This window comes from Poecilia latipinna, unplaced genomic scaffold (genome assembly GCF_001443285.1).
Source record: "Poecilia latipinna isolate Pla-1442-1.1 unplaced genomic scaffold, P_latipinna-1.0 Scaffold824, whole genome shotgun sequence".
NCBI classification, from domain to species: Eukaryota; Metazoa; Chordata; class Actinopteri; order Cyprinodontiformes; family Poeciliidae; genus Poecilia; species Poecilia latipinna.
In genome coordinates, this window is record NW_015113440.1 from 174,655 (window position 1) to 196,599 (window position 21,945).

Sequence of the window (21,945 nt, forward strand, 5' to 3'; positions counted from 1 at the left end):
TATATTTTATTCAAATTTGGTGCTTTATCCATAGGACCTGTTTTGTCCCTATTCTCAAGAATCACTGATTTATGGAATTGACATGAGTAAGTAAAATTCTACATCTTATATGCTGTGATTTAGCGTATTCTCAGAAAAATTTTAACATTTCAATTTTTAGTCTTTATTGGAAACTCAGAATGAAACCAGAAATAAATATATTTTAAGTAAGACTAAACTCCAAGTTTCTACTGTGACTACTGACCTCCTCATTTCTATTCATATTTAACAAATTCATCATAGACCACATCAAGCAGTGGAAAAATGCGACAAATCAATCCATATTTAGATTGAACTGCAGTTATGAAGCATAGTGTGTGTGTTCCCATTTAAATTTTACAGTCATATTCTAATAGTTACTAACAAAGCAATTCATATAATAGATTGTTTATTTATGTATATAGTCAAGACTTTTCACAGCAAATAATTGTTAAAGAGGGAATTTTATGTTTTTGAGAAAACTATTTTACATGTTTATTATATTTTCCATTAATAAAAGCTTTGACTTAAGCATGTTACCAACCAGTCATGAGGACACACACACTTTTCCATTTGTTATTGAAACTCAATGACAGAGGCTTAGCTCTTGGTATTAACCCCACAGTGAAACGCCTTCTGAGTTTCCATTAACCTCCACAATAGGACTGCCTGCTAATTTTCACAGCTCCACTTTGGCAATAATTGATATTCATGATGTGTATTCTTCCAGCTTCCAGTTGAATTCAATATAAGCAGACTCAGAGGTTGTGGGTGTTTTAATCTGCTTGGGGATATGCGCCACATTGAACATATCAGTCCCCAGCCAAACATTGCACAATATTATTCTATGTTAAATGCACGATATGTAATTCACTGTAGAAACATGGAGTCAATAAATATTTCAAAACAAGACATCTCAGCCAATAAACAGGTGGCACTTGGAGAAGGTGTCCTTCCTCTAACAGATGGCATGCTCATTTCTTAGTGATGCACCGCTCTGATGAATAGTGCTCCTTAAAGAATAGTGGAAGCTTTTTATGCATGTGATTTCTAGAGACATCATATATTGTTTCCTATGGGAACAGCTGAAATAAAAGAACATTTTGTATCCTGCAGATAAATTAGTATCTAAGGAATTTACAGAATTGAAACCTGACCATGTTACTGGCAACAACAGAGAATTTAAGCTCTATTGTTGTTGCATATGATTGTGCAGAAATATAGTCTATTTTTCTTAAGTATTTCATCTTCACATCTTACGGCAAGTGTGTCTGTTTGGGAATAAAAAGTTAATTAAAAGAGTTAGCAACACCACATGCGCACCTAATCACTGCTTGAACAAAGAACTTTGGTACACATTTTATGTGAACCATGATGTGTTCTGTTTTTGGTTCCAACCTCTGCTGTCAGGAAGCCATATGCTCTCAACCTTGGGTCAAGAAGAAAAAAGTAGTAGGGAATGTCCAGCATATAGCTAGGTATGACAGATGAGCCTGTCATGAGAGGCATGTTGCATAGTCAGGGCAACATCTTTCAGTGTCATGCTGTGTTAATTCCTGTACGGTTCAGGCATGCAGCAGTTTGCAGCAAATTGAACAGATATGGTACATTTTATCTGCAGGTTGAACCCCTCCCACACACACACACAATTTCCAAGGACATTGCTTTATTTTAATCTCCAGAACAGAAAGATGTGACAGATGTTTTATCATACTGTTTCTAGGTTTAATAACCATGCTGCTGTTGCACACCAGTATCAGTTCTATTCTTCTGTAAAAAAAAAAAGAAAAAAAAAAAAGATTATTTTGAAGATGGGTGTTGTAGCTGCAATTAAAAACATCTTTATGAGCTCTACGGTCTAAGCTGTGTAGGCTATGTTGTAAAGTAGATAATGAAAAACAAAATTTAAATAACCAGGATTTATGGTGGTGACAAAAGGCTTCTAATTTGACTTTATTCTTGAGCTTTTGAAGTTGGGCTTTAAGTATTGCATTATATATCCGCAAAGAAAATTATCATTATAATAATTAGTTCTTCACTGATAATTTGGAAAATTATCATTATAATAATTAGTTCTTCACTGATCATAACAATCAACTCTAACAATGACTGTGAACCCTAAAAACCAAAAGTATGGTTGGAAATTGTTGCTTTTATTTTTTCCTTCTTCCATGTGGCCACAAGCACATGCTGCGTCTCAGTTTAAAAGTCTACTGTTAAGCAGTGCAGATGTACTACTTAGCGTAATTGGTGTAGTGAAGTGGACTGTTTGATAATGAGCAGGTTTATTTTTAGAGGAACATTTGTGTTTGTAAGGCTCAAGCTGTATGCTGTGATCGATTTATAGCCAAAAACACAGTTACACATTTTGTAATCATTTTGTGGTGACTTTTATCATCATCACAATATATTCTATAAAATCTTAAGATAAACTTTTATGTCCATGTTACCCATGCCTACCTAAGAATAAAAAAATACCTGAATACATTTCCAAACTACATTATATTTTTTCTTTTGGAAAATATTGTTCACGCTTACTTGTAAACACAACGCAATAAAATGGTAGAAGTGTACCTGTCGCTGTATGACTCAGATTAAAGTAGTTCAGAATAAATTACTCATCCATTAAACCCCCCCGCCCCGTCACCACAAGTTTATTATATCTTGTACAGACAGATCAACATTTAGGGTGAAACCTTGATAGCACAAATATGCAAACATTTAAAGTCTCTGCTCTGAATGAACAGTTTTTCAGCAGTTTTTAAACAACCGCTCTAGTTGACGTCCTGCCAGCAGTCTAATAAATAAGGTTACCATGATAAAATCATAAAAAAACAAAAAAAAATTGCTATACTTGATGACTTTCTTATTTTTTTTTTCTTACAATTTTACAGACATTGTATAGTCATTGTTCCCATGAAAAGATGATGTTCCTTTAAGCAGTCAATACTCAATATTTTCTTGTATCCATGAATGGGATCAATCTGGTATTTTATAGCACTGCTGGTAGCCCAGGGCTCCTCCGTGGTTCTCCGTTAAACTCATTACAGGCTTCAATATTTAATATCATGGCTTCTCTGGGGAATATTGGTCTCTCCAAAATATCCTTCTCATTCCATTGTTTAATGGATTGCAATCTTTGAGTGCTTTCCATATTGGCAAGTTGCAGAACCTTACATCATCTCACAGCCAGACTGTCTGCTTATAAATAAATAAAAAATAGATATTCATGGTCCACATTCTGATATCATATTTTCACCTTATCTGGGGTTTACAGAGGGAGTTTCAAATGCAGCACACAGCAGTTAGATATTTTTCTGTTTAAGTGCGGGTCTTTTCTCAGCAATCTCATATAAATGTAGCCAGGGCAATATGGTGTCTAAGCTAAAAACACTTCTCATACAATGCTGATTTTCTCATAGTACTACAAGAACTCCATTGTTGATTCACAGCTATTAAAATTGTCTGAAACAAATAATTGTTCCTCTTAGCTGAAATGATATAATTGGTAGTATAGATAAACATAACAGTTGCCTTGTTTCAGATCCTAAATTAATAATAATAATATCTAAGTTAATAGACTTTTCCTAAGTTAATCATATATCAACGGGGGGGAAAAGGTTTCTGGCTGTTAACTGATTATTGTTTGGACAGTAAACTTCTAATTTTTATCTTCCTATATTTGTTATGAGTTATAGCATTAAAAGTGCTGATAACATTCCCTAGAGGGCATATATTAAGTCTCTTGCTTCTGAAGAAAATTAAAAATAGTTGATAAACAGGAGATAATAGATATTTCAGCAGCACAAAGATTTTTGTGGTCACATTACTGATTGGTGGAATAACTTTAGGAGCTGTTAGCAAGGAGGTTGAGTGCAAGGTGAATAAATATTAACTTTAAGACAAGAAACTAAGAGTGAAAATTTTGTGAATATTTTGTGTTTTAATAGTTAGCTCATGGATGAAGATGCTTTCTTGTTCTTCTAAAGGCTTTTCGGGGAAAAAATGTAACATCACTACTCTGCACTTAACAATAGTCTAAGTGGTTTAGATGTGTAGAGAAGATTGTAAAGGTCAGTGACTGACAATATCTATTGCTTTGTGATTGTGTGTTTCAGTCGGACCAACCAAGTGAAGCAGGTTACTACCAAAAACCTGTACTTAACTAGAACTAGCAGAAAAGAAAGCTAAACTTCTTCCCTGCCAGAAAAAGCTTCACATGTCCTGGGAGTGACAACTGCTCCAGGTCATTTATTGCACATGTTCCTCATTCTTCTTGGCTAGAAGAAGAATGAGATATGGTCACGTATGGAAATACCGAACTGAGGCAAATTATTTGCAGAGAAACATTCCAGGCTGAGTTGTTAACATTTCATGAAGTACATTTTTGATCAAATTTATATTTTGTCCTTTGACTTGAGCATTTCAGATCTCTTTTATTCAGAAGTTCAGCAATGATAGATTTTCTTCTGTCTCTTCATCTCAGATGTGACCTTGTGTTTCCCTCTCATCCATCGTCCTGAAATACATTCACATTTGATAGGCTTTGCTCTCAAATGGAAATGTGGTATTGGGGGGTGGGGGAATAAAATGACCAAAAGGTTTCTAGACATCAAATAGTCTATCCCTTTTTTCCTTTTGTCCTAAAATCATCAGAAAGCCTGAGACTTAGAACTTTAGCAACACATATGTGTTTTCTTTGGTTAAGTCTCCTAGGTGCTGTCTCCTTAAAGCATCAGACGTAGGAATTCCCGTTTGGATTGTAGAGAGCCTCAAAGGGTCAGAGCGAGCACTGATTGGACACTGGCTGCACCATCAGATTTAGCGAAATGCCACATGGAGAACAAAGGCAAAAGAAAGAGTGGCTTTGCCCTTTGATGTCACATCTGAAGTTGAGGAAGGGGTAGAAATCAGTGTGACACAGTGATCACACTTCTGCTGCAGACAGTGTGACACAAACACAAATTTTCATTCAGGTATGGTTTCAAGCCAGCAATTCCATTTTTTTTTTTGTTTACTTCACAGTAATTGTTACAAACATGTTTCTGCATGGGTGTGATAGAGCACAAACCTTTTAGTGAGTTTACAGACACCAGAAAGAGGCCTTATAACACATGGTTTGAAACGACCGTGTTGTGAAAAAGACTGCTGTGAAAAATGAGCAGTTCTTGTATTTGCCAGCAGTTTAAACATAATATGGAGACGAATGTTTGTGCTCGTATTTTAGACATTAAAACACTAATAAAATGGCATTGTGAAACTTTCTTTTAAACTGGACCAACCATTTATGTTTTTATAATTGCACTTTAATTTGTTGTTGATATGCAAAAACGTAAGCTAATCAATTGATGTATATTTTTATCTAATAAAACACTATTATGTTATACATAACATTATATGTAATTTTCATTGCAGCCTTCTTGACTACATTTTTGTCAGTTTTTTGTTTTGTTTTTTTTACAAAGCTGCATTGCTAGAAATGTGTTTATAGCAAAAATTGCAGACATTTCCCATCAGAGCCTATTATAGCTGCCCTCAGAACCATGGACAGCAACGTCTGAGTACAATTTACCCATTCAGTGTTGCTTTGGAGACGGCAGAATCATCTCTTTTGTCACATCTGTGATAGGATGTTTTGTCAAGTGACAAGCTCAATGGCTTTATTTCCACAATTTCTTTTTATTTTTTCCTTGCATTGATTATTTTAAGATGTCCTGGCCTCCAAATTGTCCATCTAACACGATTCAAGCGGAGTAGACAAGAAGCTTTAACAATGCTTGAAGACAATATCAAAGTCCTAAGTTGTGATGGTGTGTGTCCTACCATTGAGTGCATTTGTAGATCCTTGAAGACTTGGCATGCGTCCACATCATGTTGTGCACCAATGGCCAAAAAAATGTTTGAATCCTGCTGCTGGGATTTTAAAGTCATGAACATAGAAGTTTGCAGCAGCTACCAAAAACGTTTGCTAACCTGACAAATAAGCATATTTTTGTTGCTCTCTACTAGAATCTAGAATAGATTGACAGTCTAAAATGTTAGTTAAATCTTGAGAAGGATTTATTTTTGCTCTTACCTATACTTGAATATGCATGGCCAAAAAAGACTTAATCTCATTAAATGTTTTCAGATTATAAACTCATTATGTAACAGCATAAAATAAATTTTCTTCAGTTTTATTAATTATCCATTTGTGCAAATCTGTTGGAAAACACACAGGTTGTTGAGAGGTGTGCAAATTATTTTTACGACTGTAAAAACTCCTTTGTAACCTCACAATACATCGCCCCCAGGTTACCATTTAACCTTGTGCACCAACTGCTTGATCATACTTGAATTGAATTGCAACGCAACAGAAGCTGGACTTCCAAACAGCATGCTCAGTGACGGTTTATTTTGATGAAAAATTAAACATCTTTCTGTTTATTTCTGACCCTCTGGAGTAGATAAATCAAAGTCAAACCCTTACTGAGTATCTGTTGCGTTTGTGTGGAAAGTCATTAAATCCAGGATGTGGCCCACAGGCAGGCTGCTCTCCTCCCGTTAGACTCAATGGTTGCTACATGAAAAATTCGCTTGGTTTTTCCTCTCCCTTTGTATCTCTCTTTTCTTTGTTCTAATGGGTTCCCGCTCTCGGCTTCCACTCTGAGGATGAGTCGTGCGTCCTGCTGGGCTTCTTCTGTAACGCAGTGCATTAAAATGAACGCATTATGCCCTTACTTCCGACTTCTCTGAGGGCACATTCACAAAATCTCCCTGTCTTATGCTGTGATTTGTGACTTCATATTTCATCCTTATCCACAATCTGACACTAAACTAATGACTAAGGTGTACAAAGGCAGTGCTGTTATTCCATTTTAGACAATTTGTAAATTTATGTAAAAAAAATTATTTGGATTGTTTATTTGCGTCTTTTAATACATGTCTAATATTTTGTATACAAAACACTTTAAAGAAAATCTACAGAATATGCCCATTTTTTAAATATAATAATAGATTAATTGTCCATATAATTAATAGGATAATTGATTACTAAAATAGCTGATTGTTGCATCTCCAACATTAATATTTATATATGAGTATGTATGTCTGCCTACAGCAGCACCTTACAAGCACATTCTTTTCCCACCTCTTTTCTGTTCTGTCTGTTTGTCTATTTTTTTCGTGGCGCTCCCTTACATTCCTCTGTTATCATTGCCTGGAGAAGAGTTGTGAAATTTATGACATTTCAGATCTGCAGGGGCTGGGTGATGGTAGACGAGAATAGTCTCCAGAGTTCCTGCTAGAATCCGCCTCTCTTTGATGAGCGAGTTACACAACGTCAGCGTCCTCAGTGGTCTTGCCTTCGCAATTTGGGGTAAAGAGAAAGGATTTTCATTTCTTCTGGTAGCAGAGGAGCGACCTCTGCAAGATGGCCCATCCTTTGTAATAACACGTGCTTCACCTTCAATGGGATATCGAAGAGTTTCAGAAAGATGTAAGGAAATGAAACTGTAGCCTTTGTTTTTGAACTTGTACACCTTGCTGCCCTGTTACTCTATGCTGAGGAAACTCGACTCAAGCAATAGTGTGCTCCAAATTCATTAGTCTTTTGGCTTTTATTTGTTTTACTCTATTATTTTTTTTCCGCTATGCCATAATGACATTTAATCCTACATTGAATATTCAGGTTAACAACAAGCAGTGATTGTAAAGTGTCACAGCTTCCCCCCAAATTATTATTTTTAGTCATTGCCTCTTAACTAAATAAATAACAGAGAGAAGTAAAGCAAAACTTGGCATTTATTTATTTTGCTGTAAACCAAAAAATATATTTAAAAAATTGACATTTATTATCATTTCATGCTACAGAGACTGAGTGTGTTGTCCTGGCAGTGTTGTCAGGGATGTTGTTAGGTGCACAGATGGTAAATATTTAATGTTTCTGTGTCCTGCTTTGCTGTTCCCAGTTGGGATGAACTCTATAAGTGTGTAATAGCTCCTTATTCCCTCAGGTCAACATATAACAGCCTTTCTTCCACTTGAAGGTTTGCTGACCATTACCTGGGGGGAATCTGGATGTTTGGACAGCTTTTCTATGGAACAATGTTTTTGTCATCTTTATATTAAGCTGCAGTGTAGAGAGGAGAGTTATAGTTTGAGCTAACAATTTTTATCAATAAGAAAATTATTTTTGTATCTTCAGATTTACTGACTATTTTTAAAACCTTTTTTTTTTATTGAAAACTCATCTGTGATTTGGCTAATGTCACTTTTTTATTATTATTGTGACAGTTATACAGTTGTGAAGCAACAGTAGGGATAAAAATCGCAATAGCTTACTTTTTTTTCCTATTCCTCAGAGGTTTTTCCCATTTTTCCAAACTCAGTGGAGATGTCAGTTTACATCTGTTTCTTTATCTCACCGGAGATTTTCTATGCATCTGGGTCTCTATATGGAACTTTGTCTTTGTGATGTTTGAGGCTTTCAAGGACCATTGAAAAATAGAAGATGCATACCTCTACCAAAAAAGGGAAATAGGATGTGGTAACCAAGAAGTCATTTATGTTATTTTTTCAGTCAGCAGTTTTTGTCATCATTCACAAGTAAGACTTTTGTAGAAAAAAAAACTATGCTGTTTCCTTTTTTGCAGTGAATAGAGCAATTTTATGTAGATATATTGGGATTCAAGTGCCAGTTAATGGTTATGGATGGGAATAATTTGTGCACATGCATAAATGTTCTCTGTTGCCTTGGTGAGTGAATCGTTTACATGGCTTGGTAAACTGAAAGGATAAAGTGTGCATATTCCTGCCTTTTTCTTTGTACACCATTTAGTTATAAAACCTCAGATTTTTGTGCATTTGTCCTTGGGCCTGCAACGAGTTTTCCCCAGAGCCAACTGTGATTTTTTCTTTTTTTGCTTGTATGTTATGAATTGTTATGCTGCTGAAACGTAACCTTTCACACCATCCTGACCCTCTGGGCATTCTGGCTGAGAAGACATCACACAGCAGTTCTAACCTTTCATAATTTCCGAACAACATTACGCCACTGTGCTTTAGGGATCATTGGATGATGTTCAAATCTGCTGGTATGCTGTGATAAAATGTTTATTCAAATGTCGGTAGAAAACTCTATTGACCACATTGTTTAGTTTTGTAAGAAACATTCTAAACAGTTCTTATTTTCATTTTTCTTTCAGGACAAAATACTGTTAGTCATTGTGGAAAAAGTTTTAAAAGATTTTAAAACCTTGAGAACTGGATCTACTTGTATTACAGTTTCAGACTAATATTGGTGGTGCTCTTGGGTGATTTACTTATTTGCATTTTTTCTTGTTAGGGATTTACTTTAAGTACATTTATATATTTATCATAGAGGCTAATATTAAGGCCATTTCACAACAATCATATAGTCACACTGCAAAATCACAAAATCTTACCAAGTATTATTGGTCTAGTTTCTAGTACAAATATCTTATTACACTTGAAATTAGGCAAAACCCTCCTTCAAGTAACTTTTCACAAAGAAATACGAGCTTGTTTTAAGTAAAACATTCCTTAATATTGATGAAAAAGATTTTAACTTACAAGAAACTGTTCAACAACCTATAGGAATAAATTATTCCTTAATATTATTTAAAAAGTACTTATAAGTTACTTTTGTCTTATTTGAAGTGTACCAAGACATTTGCTCTAGAACTAGACCAATTATACTTAGTAAATTTTTTGCGTATTTGCAGTGGGATTGGCTGAAGGACTTTTTTGTTTGCTACCTGAATAATGCTGTAGTACTAAAAAAAGTACTACACTTCCAAAAAGTTGTATTGCAGTGAAATAGATGTAAAACTCATTACAGCTGCACCATCATACAGAAAATGACTTCTCTTTTCAAATATGCTTCATAGCTTTTAAAAGCAGTGGGCTCAGATAAAAGCTGCAGCTTCTGACACTTATAATTTTTTATATGTTAGCTTCTTTCACAAGATAAATGTGCTATAAAGAAAATACACTGATGTTTGGGTCAGATTGTATTTACACATCTGTTGGGGTCATATATACCAACTTTTTGTGGAAAAGCACTTATTCCACTGACATTTTCTTCCAACATGAAAGAGAAAAAATAGTCTTATTAGTGAATAAATCTACCTGTGGAAATAGTATTTTTTTTGTCTATATTTAACAAGTATTGACTTGAAAAAAGTTATTTTGCTGAAAAGTTACTCTTAAATTAGTTTTCTCTTATTTCAAGTGTACTAAGATATTTGGACTAGAAATTGGACCAAAAATACTGATAAAATCTGAATTAATATTTGTTCATCTTTTATTTCTGGTATGTTCAATAACTGTTTGTATGTCATTAACATTTTCCCAGCATACCATGCACATAATGGCTGTGGCCATGTTTCAACAGACAACAGCTGTAGAAACCTGTCTATTCCAGTTATGAAATTATAGTGGTTCTGTGCACATTTCTGCTTTCTGTCGTTATTAATACACCTGAATTTAAAGCGTGGAAAAGGTCATACATCTTGTTTTTGTTAAATCCACTTTGTAAATTACGCTCCAAAACATGGACAGGTGTAAGTGACTTTACATATAGTCACTGTCGTTTTCATGTTCTTTCCTGGACTTAATTTAGTAGCTCAGTATTTATCTACTGCTTCAACAGAGCATATCACAGAGGGCGACCTTTCATTACCATCTCCTACAGCCTGTTGACAGTCAAGCTCTCAAAGTCAAGGCTGACTTACATTAGATGGGCATTTCAGCATGGCCGCCACGTTTCCTGGAGCCCGCAGACATACACTAATTACACCAAACTGCCCTTTCAGTTTGACTTCCCTCAAACAGATATCTCCGAGTAAATGGCTTTTTTCTCTCTCTCCCGTTTTCGCATTCAATAAAAGGACGTCTTTTGAAAGACATGAGGGAAAAAAAATAACAGCAAACAAAGCTCCTCAAACTACCCCAGTGTAGAGACAATAACCCATTTGTCAGTAGATGCCTATCTCTGGAGAATTAGCTTGCTGCCAACACAAGGTGTTAGTTTTGATTTCAGATAAAACGAGGAAATCTTATTCTAAAAAGGGAGCAGCAACCCCTTACACTCATCTTTCTTTGAAAGTAAAAAAAAAGAGAAAAGAAACAGTGTGATTAATATGCAGAAAGCCAAAGACAGGACATGACATCTGAGTTTTGAAAAATAAAATGTAATCCTGTTTGCGCCCAGGTGTCCTAAAGCTATCTATTCAAAACAAATAAATCTTGACAGACTAAACTGATAGTAAATAGCTACTGCATCCAGACTAAAATATATGTGACATCAACCCTTAGGTCTTAAATTTTATACAAAAATAAATAAATATTTGTTCAGTGAAAGGAGCTGAATTTGCTTCAGACCTTCCCCAGACCGGATTGAGTTCTCTTTCATGCCAGATGATTGTTTGTTTTCTCCTTTCTATTTATTCAAGAAGAATATCTCTATTGCAAGCATTACTAAAGGACAATTAGTCTCAATAACAATTCATAAAGAAGCTGAGAGAGCTTGGTGGGGACACGGTAGATTTAAGTGGCACAGTCCTTCGCCCTCTCCTTCAAGCCCCTGATTTGATTTATAGTCCATGTCTTTGCCAATGTCCAGTCAGACTTAATCGAATCCAAAAAGGTTGACCGGTGAGCCGTCAAGGCACCCCAGCTTTTTCAATCATTTGTAATATTATATGGGTTGTGTGCTTTGGGGGTGATTTGGGTACAAGGCATTGATTGTACTTGAATATGACAAGGCAAGGAAGGGTAAATAAGGCCTCATCACAGAGAGAAAACTATCCCTTTATAAAGAAAAGCAACAAATAAGACACGCAGCAGTGATGGTAGCCAGAGGCAGGCAGAGGGATGAAAGAAAAGACAAAAAAGGATGAGGAAGTGTGAGAAGCAGAGGTGAACCTTAGATCCAGGTGACAAAGAAGAGAAATCTAAGATATGGGATTTATTCTCGCAGTTGATGATAATGAACCGTCATCTTTCCCAGAAAACTTTTGTAGATGTTTATTTTCTCTTTATCATTATTCAGATGTTTCCGACATGTTTTTTTTTTTATTTATTCAGTCAGATACAGTCAAAAAAGAAAAAAAGAGATGATGCTAGATTGCCTTGAGCATAAAACTTTTTTCTGTTGGAAGGAATGTATAATCCCATATTTTCTAGAAATGTTGAAGAAAATGTTTTATTGCCTCAGATCAAACATCTTTTTTTCAGGGTTTCATATTCAGAAAAGTGTACTAACTTTCTGAAGAGATACATCCAGTAATCCTCCTCTGCATAGCTAGATCACACACTCATCAAAATGTGTGGAAAAATATACAGATGAATGGCATTGGGCAGCTTTAGGAATGTAAAGTTTTTGATGATATGCATAAATAAGCATATGTCATCAGAAATACTGCAACTCCAAACTGCCAACTCTGTCATTTCAGAGTTTCAAGGGTAACTCAACTGGTCAAGCCAGTGTACAATCTGCGGAGATCTGTAGGTCTTTGTTGCAGTAAGCTCAGCTGACCCTGACCTGACCTCTCTCTACCCTCCTCTCAAGGAAGTTTGTAAATAAAGGCTAGTTGTGTCAGCAAAAACAAAAGTAAATATTAAAAAAAGTGTACAAAGGCTGTGGTTCATAGTTAATCTCTGAAATTATGTGATTTTTTTTTCTTTTTTCTAACGTGAATCATTCCAGTTCATCAGTGGGAAATTATAATTATACACTTTCTCTCTCAGATTGAGCAAAGCAATGTCTCCCTCCCAAATATTACCCGTAGTGAAACTCTTTCTAAAACGTGTAAATATAGCAATTAATTGGAAGCTCTTCAACAAAGAAAATAAAAATAAATTTCAGCCTCAGAAAATCTGACAAACCCTGTCTTTAACCTTAAAGTGCATTTGTGCTGCTTGCATGGCCATCTTTCTATTTTCCTCCAGGGACACTCATGGACAGAGAGCACTTTTCATTCACACCGGAGCAATTGCTTGATAAAATTGAAAAGCAGAGGAAATATCAATTTTGTACCCTCTTCCTGGCAGAAGTAAAAAGGTAAACGGTTGAACTGATTTCAAGAAATCATTATTTGTGTTTCCAGGACACTCGCCACATCTTTAGTCGGCCAGAGATGGAAACTGCAAAAAGGGTGGGTTTGGCAAGAGTGCACACAAAATACACATAGAGAAAAAAAAGAAACACACGCCCACATAATAGGGGCTGAATCAAAGACGGAGAGGGGAGGTGAAAGTTAAAGGTGTTGGGAAATGAGGTTAAGCAGAGAGAAACAGGTTTGACTGACTTTCCGTGGCTCCATGGGCTGATCTGCGCTGATATCCTCTGTGAAGCCTCATCAGCCGCTCAGCAGGATGCCTCAGAGGAAAAGGAGTTTTACGTTTGGAGCTTATGGAGGGTAAGATAATACAGGCCTAATCTGTGTAATGGCCATTTGATTTGGGATGTTTTACCATTTGCTTCGCTCTACGACGACACTAGTGTGTGACACAATAGAGAACCTGTTGTGTCTGATTGCCATCTCAGGAGAACTGAGGGGAAGGTGTAAGACGACTGCTCAGGGAGCTGTTCTGCACCTGCTCAGCAACCGCAGAGTCAGATAACAAGGTCATTCACAGTCAGCAACGGGTCCTTCTAATTAACAGCTTTAACCATTCATAGCGAAACACTGTGCTAAACTAATTAGATGAGTTTTATTTATGTGCAAATCCAACAAAGGGTGATTTGAGAGGGATTCTTCAGATACCTCATTAGGAAGGCAGTTTGTTTCCTCGGTCACTGTGACCTGTACAGAATTTTTTTTAAGTTTTGAACAGACTTGGCTGCTTTCATGAATAATAAAATGTCTTGTAAATTTAAGCAATGAATTGGCAGTTTTAACGGCTTTTCCACTGGATTTTTTTGAACTTGTGAAATCAAAAGCTACGTAGATTAAATCAATTCTATTTAACAAATAACATGATGACAAAGGGGGTCTTGAAGTGTTCAATTTGTGCCATTTAACACGGAAAAGATGGCCATCAAAGTTGAGTCACTCTCTGTGACTTAGAGACGAGTAATTTGGTTTCTAAGCAGTGTACAAGAATTCATATGGTACTGAATGTACTATTGCTGATAGTACATAGTACATTTAATACCAAATGAGTTCTAGGCTGTGAAGACAACATCTGTGAGAATCAGTTTGATGTTTTTGGAGCAGGGGTCAAGTTGAAAGTTTTCCTAATTCTGCAGGCCTAAGAAAAGCAGAAATGTATTTTAAGGATTGGAAACAAAAACTTTGAGGACATAATTTCTCTCCACTAAAATGTCCAGAATCTGTAGCTCTGAATGTAAAATATATTTTAATGTTGGAATTATTATTAGATCTAAAAGATGCAAAATCTTCTTTTCACTCAGCAAGTTATTAATACATTTTCAGACCTATAAAAGAAATTACTTGTTTTACTCCAACCAATAGTTGGAGTAAAACAACAAATGGGTATTGGTATTAGTATTATTTTTACCAGGTTTTAAGGCTTATTCCTTAGCTGGATTGCAGCCGCTGGTTACCTAAATGATTGAATATTTACATGGGTCCAGTTTTATTTTGAAGATGTCGTCCTCCCTTCCCTCTCCTTGTCTGTCTCACCTTTGCAGTTCCCTGAGGTAAAGTTGGCGTTCTAGGCAATCAGGCCGAGCTTTGTTAACCACGTCATGTGATCAGACCATAACATTTGTATTCCTCCTAGAAAATTAAAGTGGGTTAGTGCAGTGCATTCTGGGACTAATGACTTGCATACAAGTCTTACTCTTCCCAGTATATAGTTCAGTTCCAACACAAGAAACTAATAAGGTCCAGTACCGGAGCCAACACTGAGTGAAGTGAATGCTCACAAACCTTAATAATGTTGAAAGAAAATTTTTAATTAAAAACATCAGATGCTATAATTTGTTCTAGCGTTGCTGCAGTTATATAAAATTAATTGTTTTACAGCATTTGGAGCTGTTTTTTTTATCTCACCAATTTGAATTTTCTTTAAAGTTTTCAATCTTCAGTTTTTATAAAGCTACCGATTCTGATTTTAGATTATTCAGATTCCTCTTTAAGAGCTATAATGTAGGAGGATATACGGACGACCTTTATGATGTTTTTATTGACCTTTGTACAATGAGGACATTAATTATTAGTGGCAGACGAGACGTCATATCCTATGTATGTGTGTGGCAGAGCAGCAGCCACCATACAACAGTTTCAGCATCAGAGTTGACATTTTAAGATGACTTGATTGTCTTATCTTTGGATTTGGATCCTTAACTCAGAGATTTCCAAAGATCTTCTAACATTTTTAAATCCAGAATGCTCCAAGAAAGGCAGGTTGAAAGCTCTAAAATATAAATCAAGGCAAGTTTGGTTTAATATGTTCATCCTTCCTTTGCCAGAAGTCATGCCTTGACATGAGATAATTTCCTTTTAAAATACTGGGTTGCGTCTGTTTTTTTCTGGCTTCATTTTTAAACACCTTACTGATAGACTATAGTTTATTTTGTGTTTTCCTCTTGCAGTAACAGCTTCCACACTAAAGAATGTTTCCATTGAGATCTAAGTTGAAAATATCTTGTGACTGCATCAATGCAGCAGATAGCCAGATCATTTAATTGTAAGCAACTGTCAGGTACAAATGAGCTTGTTTATTGTAAGAAAAAACACAACCTTTTCTACTTTGCATTTTAATATATCTTGGAGATTTATTTTGCTTCCACAATGGAGAGAATTTTCCTTTGCTGCTAAAAGCTCTGTTGCTGAAAATGAGTCCCTGTGAGGAAATAATTGCTTAATGAATAACCGGAAAATAATTGTCAAACAGAAATGAGTTGAGCTCAGGCTTGAAGCTTCAGACTTGTGACACTGTCTTTGGAGATGTTATTTGGTGGCAGGATAATTTCCGTGTGAAATTGAATTCTAATTTCTGTTGGAAGACGAAGTTGTTGGAGCAAGGAGAACGGATGTGCAAAACAACAGCTGAAAATTGCGTCCTTTATCTGCCAGTTCTGTTGTTGATAGAAGCCACTGGACAGCAAACAAAGAAATGGATGGACACGTTTCAATTCAGTTGTGGATTTTACTTAATTTATACAGTACAGACAAGTTTAAAAACTTAATATTAACCCAACTTATTCATCCCAAAAACTAGTCTAGCTGTTGATTGGTTGCAGAGTTGATGAATTCAGAGGTGGTTATCATATCCATGTGCAAAAGTGTCCTTAAAGATTGTACACGGTTTTTGTCTTTTTTTCATCAATGTTCAGATCAGCTCCTGCTAGATATTCAAAGCTGGAAATGTGGTCATCCACAAATACATGATTCCTTTATAGAGATATCTCACCATCATCACAATTGCGCTTACTTTCAGCCTCAAGGTTGTTGAAAATCTGTGCGTAGAGATGATGAGCTCCTACTGTTCTATCTGGGTGATTTATCTGACTGAAGCTTGATTATATCTGTAGGTAAAACTGTTTTACTACTCAGAAATGTATCCATCTGCAGAGTTATAGTTGCATCATGATGTTATGGTAAAATAATTTGGCTTGCTTTCTTTACTTCAGTTTTTTTCTTTATTTAGCGCTACATTTGTAATGTATTGGGACTTTTCCCACAGGTTTTCTGTCCCGTCTCTGTCCATTACAGTTAGCGCAAATAGAAAATGCTTAAACTACAATAGCTTTACCTGGCGAAACACACGACCATCTCAGCAAAGAAAATCTAGGCAGTTGCACAAGATAAACTTAATAAATGGAGAATAATTTTAAATATTTAATATAACAAGATATTTGAAGGAATTGGTGCAGCACTAAGAAACACAATGCTCAACAGTAGGTGCACTGTTTTTAGCAGTGCTCCACATACATACTTATGACCAGATAGCTCAGTTTTTATCTGGGATTTTGATTATGCACATAACTAGGAAAAAAAGTTACCCTTCCAATAGGATAATGATCCCAAAGATGCTTCAAACTGGTTTTAGAATGGATAAAGCAGACTTTCATTACATTAGACATCTGGAAGAGCCCAATGAAAATTCATGGGCTGTGATTGAAAGTCAAGCCTGTGCCAAGAAACCAATCAATTTAAATTAACTCTACAGTTTCTGATAAAGGTGAATAAATAACCACACAGTGTCGTGTCAAAGGTTTGTTGATGTCTACAAAAAAATGTGTGGTTTCTGCAGTGTTTGTTAAGCAATATTAGTAGCGGTCTACATATTTGTTTGTGCTTGTAATTTTAATATTTGTAGATTAAAAAAAAAGACTGTGTTTTAAAGGCTTTGTAATGGTGAGTCAGCTTTCAGCCTCAAGACAAAAGGAAGAGTTCACCCATGTGAGATCATAAGCTGTACACACATCTCACTGCTCTATTACAGTTACCCTTGCAGGTGTTGCTTCCACCTTATGATTGTGTTAAGGAGCTTGGTGTGGTAGTGTAAGGACCCTTCTTGTTGATGCATGTTTTCTATTCTTTTTTTTTTATTTCACTGTTTTTCCAAGATGTGTTTTTTCCTAACTTTGATGTTTAGGTTTTGGCCTAAATAATAAATTTAAACATACGTAAAGTAACAAAATTTTCAAAGATGAACAGGTTTTAAATCATCTCTGTTTCCGATTGCTTCTGAAGCAAACCCACCTTGCAGTTCTAGGCAGCCGTATAATTACTACAGGAGATGGGGTGCAGAACTGTACATATTGGAAAGAGCAGAGGTTGCTTCATTTCTGCTTTGGGCAGCTCTTTTTTTAGGCTTAAAAAACTCAGGGACATACTGGAAGTAGCCAAGATAACAGCTGGGTCTAAGAATATTTCAGAAAGGTTTTCTGTTGCTTCACTCTTATCGTCTTTATTAAAAGACATACAGAGAAAAAAGAAGATAATGGAGTCATGAATTTTCTTTCCAGGTTATGTACATAGTCAGATAAGATTCTCTGTGCTTACCATTACAGAAGTTTGACATCTACCTTTTGGTTACTTTACTCTCGTTTTATACAGTAAATACATTCTACAGATATGTATATAATGTAAGACCTTGGTCAAAATATATCCCAAGGATCCTGATTGTGGATTTATCATGGATGGCTAAAGGACTAAGAGTTTCCAAGACAAGATAATTTGTCTTGTTTGGAGCACACACAAAGATTTTAGTCTTTTCATGTGTCATAGAAGAAAGTTATCAGTCATCCAGCTTTTTTTTCATGAAGCAACCTAAAAACTTGGTGGGGCTTAAATTAAATTCTACGTTTTCTTCATTGCAATGATAAGGAAATGTACATCAAAATGTGGCCAAAAGGCATGGTAGACATTGAAAACAATAGGAGTCCCAATAGTGAAACTGGAGGTACCCCATAGTGGAGTGAACAACCTGTAATTTGGCAGAGCTTCAAAATAGGATTAGTCAAATAAATGTGAAGTAAACCATTTCAGAGCAGATCCCAAATGACTAATCAGTCCCTTCGTCTGTTGGTTATGAACCAAAAGTTGGCTTTACCAAAAAACAAAGGATTAATCCACCATAAGTACAATGTGGTACAATTTTCTGTCACACTATGCATTAAAATCTCATCTGAGACACTAAGAAGAGCAATATCAGAGGTATGAGATTTAATGAAACCTGATAACTATAATTTGCAGTTAAACATTTTTTCATCTTAATTCTTCCTTTTAAAAAAAAGCATTTTAAAATCAGGCAACATATATGAGTGACAATTAGTTTTTAACTTTCATCCTAGAGATCTGCGCAATCTGAGCAGCGTGATTTTAGTTGACTAGAGATGGCTGAACCTGCTATATTTAGTAAAACTCCTGGAGGGCTGGAGTCATTTCTGCAGAGACTGTTTTGAATTTTCAGACACATTTCTTGTGGCACTAATAAATGTCATCTCCCCAACACCTTTTGCACTACTGCAGCCCAATATCATTGCTCTCCCCACTGATATTTACTTTAGTCACTTAGCATTTGATGTGCTCAGCCCAGATCACCCTACGATGTCAAGTGGGATAAAATTACATTCGTACTCTATCAGCAGAGAATGTGAGTGTAACAGAAAAACGTTTTATGTTTTTTTCAGAGTTGTTCCAGACATCAAACTTTTTTTTTTGTTTTCCTTTCTTGTGCAAGCTGAGTCTCTTCTTTATTTTGAAAGTGTGACATATAAGCACCTGGAGATTTTTTTCTAGAATTCTAAGAATTGCACATAAAAAAAATACATCTTATGGTTTTTCTAAATTGCACATAATACAGATTGTTGTAAGTCTTTTAATAATGATGCAATAATTGAATGGATTTGATCACTGGAAGATTTCTCTTTACCATTGTAAAAGAAGCAAGTTTGTAGAAAGCAAAGCAAACATGCAGAAAGATACACAACTTGTTGCTAAATAGTTTGTATTTTTGTGTTTTCTATTTGACCATCGTTTGATATATTGGAATTAGAATTTAGGATCATAGCTCAATCTTCAGAACTTATTGTGATGCTATAAGTAATGATTAACAATAATCAAATATTCCAATAACAATCAGTAGATTTTTTTTTCCTTTTGAACTGTTAAACTAGTTAGAACAGAACAAAATGTTAAAAGATCAAATGTGATTTTTTTCACAGTTTCTTGTATGATTCTGATTGTTTGCATTTAAACTTCTTCTTTTTAATGACAATACAATTAATTTACCTGACAAAAACGTAGCATGCCTAGGAGCTACCATGGCAACAACAATTCAGAGTTGCCCCTGTAGAAGTCAATTGTCTAATTTTGCACAACTTTTGCATTAACAAAAAGGATTGCAAACTCACTTAGCAACAATCCAACAGGTGGGGCATAACTTGCAGGTGGCTCCCACTCAGTTGTAACAAAAATTTAGTGAAAATCCAGCAAACACAGTGGGGATATTGCAAAAAGAAAGCACAGCAGTAGACCAAGGACAATGTCACAGCAGCACAAAGACTGAAAGCAAGCAGCCCTTAAAACAGAAAATGCACAACAAAAGAAAGCAAAAAACAGAGCTGAACCAGAAGGCAGCCTTAGATTTAAGGCTGATTTGGAGATGACTGGTTCAAGAAAACACATCTACTGATTTCTAGTTCAAGAGCATCTGTGTAACAGCAGTGAAAAGTAAGATTGTTGATTAAATACTTTGGTTTCCTTCCACAAGCTTCATATAGTTTGCTGAAATTTTGTCCTGTTTCTTCTGGAAGAAGTGCTGTAACTTTTTCATGTTTGATGGTGGTTCTGTTTACACACATACACTCCTGTTCAAGTCTGCCCTCTTATCATCTATGGTATTTAAGTTATGACATTGTGATGGCCACTTCAAAACATTTGCTCTGAGGCCTTTAAGCCCTCTAGCAGAATGCTTAAGGACATGGTACATTGGAAAGCCCGTTTTCACTTAAGTTTTACCTTCCTTTCTGATGTAAATTGTAGCTTGAATATTTCCTCACAATGTTCCTTCCTCATCATCCCATCCATTTTCCACAGCAAAATACTTATGCAACATGATGCTGCCACCCCTGTACTTCACGATTGGGGTAGTGTTCGCAGGCTTTCAAGCTTTCCTCCCTTTTCTCCTAAATGTAAAAGAAATGTTTCATCAGACTAAAAGATATGTCTGAAACCAAAAGCTTTTGTCTGAGGGCATTTTCAAATTGTAATCTGACTTTTTATGTTTCTTTTGGAGTAATAGCTTCTTCCTCACTGTCGAGCCTTTCGGCCATGCTGCTTTAATATGGAAAATTACACTTTCTTATGAGATTCTGTCACCATCTTCACAAGATCTTTTGCTTATTTCTGGAGCTGATACTCAATGAACCACATTCATCTCTGGGACTTATTTCTTTCCTCAATGGTAGAATGACTGGACATCCATGTGGTGTTTATATGTCACCTTCAAGCAGGAAATTATAGTCTAGAATAAACAAGATTTTTGTAGATGCACATTCCCTTTCTGATATCTTGCCTCATTTCTTTTTCCCATGTTACTCAACAAAGCATTGTTTAAGGTGTAGCCTACAATACTATACAAAAATTATTGTTGCTCCCTTGCAGTTCTTATTAGATCAAGATTATATAACTTGTATGTACTCATCTAATCGCATATTTTTTAAAAGCATAACATTTTGACATTTTTCATATGCAATGTCCCATATCGCATGTCTCAGCATCAGCCTTTCCCCCACAGGGTTTGCTTACCACTTTTCTTAGATTTCACTCTAGTTTAAATATTTCGCAAAGTTTTATGGCTACAAAAAATGCAATGTCGTTGGGGGAATTTTATTTTGCTTCAATCTCTGTAAATGTTTAAACTGGAAAAGCTTGCTAGTGTGGTTGAAAAACTGACAAAAAAAATGTTCATCCATTTTGACAGAACTGAATATATATATATATTTTTTTTTTTTTTTTATCAACTGCTTGATCCTAGAGATAAAGAATAAAAATGTGGCAATTCGGGGTTAGTTTCAGCTGTGCAATACCACATCAGTACATTGCAGTCCAAATCAAAAGCAATATATTAGGCTTCGCAGTAAAGTTAATGTATTTTCATGACTTTCCTTTCTAATTAAAACTTTTGGAAACACTTGTTTGTCAATGCAATTAGTTGCGAAATGTTGTTTGTTACGGTTCATGCTGTGTCACATTTTGGAAGTGTCATGTCATCCATTAGCAAAGGGAGGTGTGGTTGTTTATGCTGTGGCCTATTTCTCAATCCTGACTGTTAACATCAAAACAGAGTGCTGTCTTTGTCAGCAGGGGGGACAAACAGCACACCTAATGCTGACTGGCAAACTAATATTTCCACTGATAACAAGGTGCAGTTAGTTAAAAAAAAAAAAAAAAAAAAAAAAACCCCCCCCCCCCTCCCCTCAAAGGGTTTTTTAAAAAA

General features: G+C 35.6%; 1 protein-coding gene across 2 annotated transcripts in view; it reads left to right on the forward strand.

Annotated features, from left to right (window-relative positions):
• LOC106956512 (rap1 GTPase-activating protein 1-like) overlaps positions 1-21,945 on the forward strand; it is a 107,276-nt gene that overhangs the window by 22,787 nt on the left and 62,544 nt on the right. Inside the window, exon 1 of one of the 2 annotated variants that reach the window (XM_015047396.1) lies at positions 13,340-13,442. The exons of the other annotated variant lie outside the window; for it this stretch is intronic. Within the exon in view, the coding sequence (XP_014902882.1) occupies positions 13,399-13,442 (44 nt within the window). The 5' untranslated portion in view covers positions 13,340-13,398. Of the gene's footprint in view, positions 1-13,339; positions 13,443-21,945 lie in introns of those variants that run through there. 2 annotated transcript variants of the gene reach the window in all.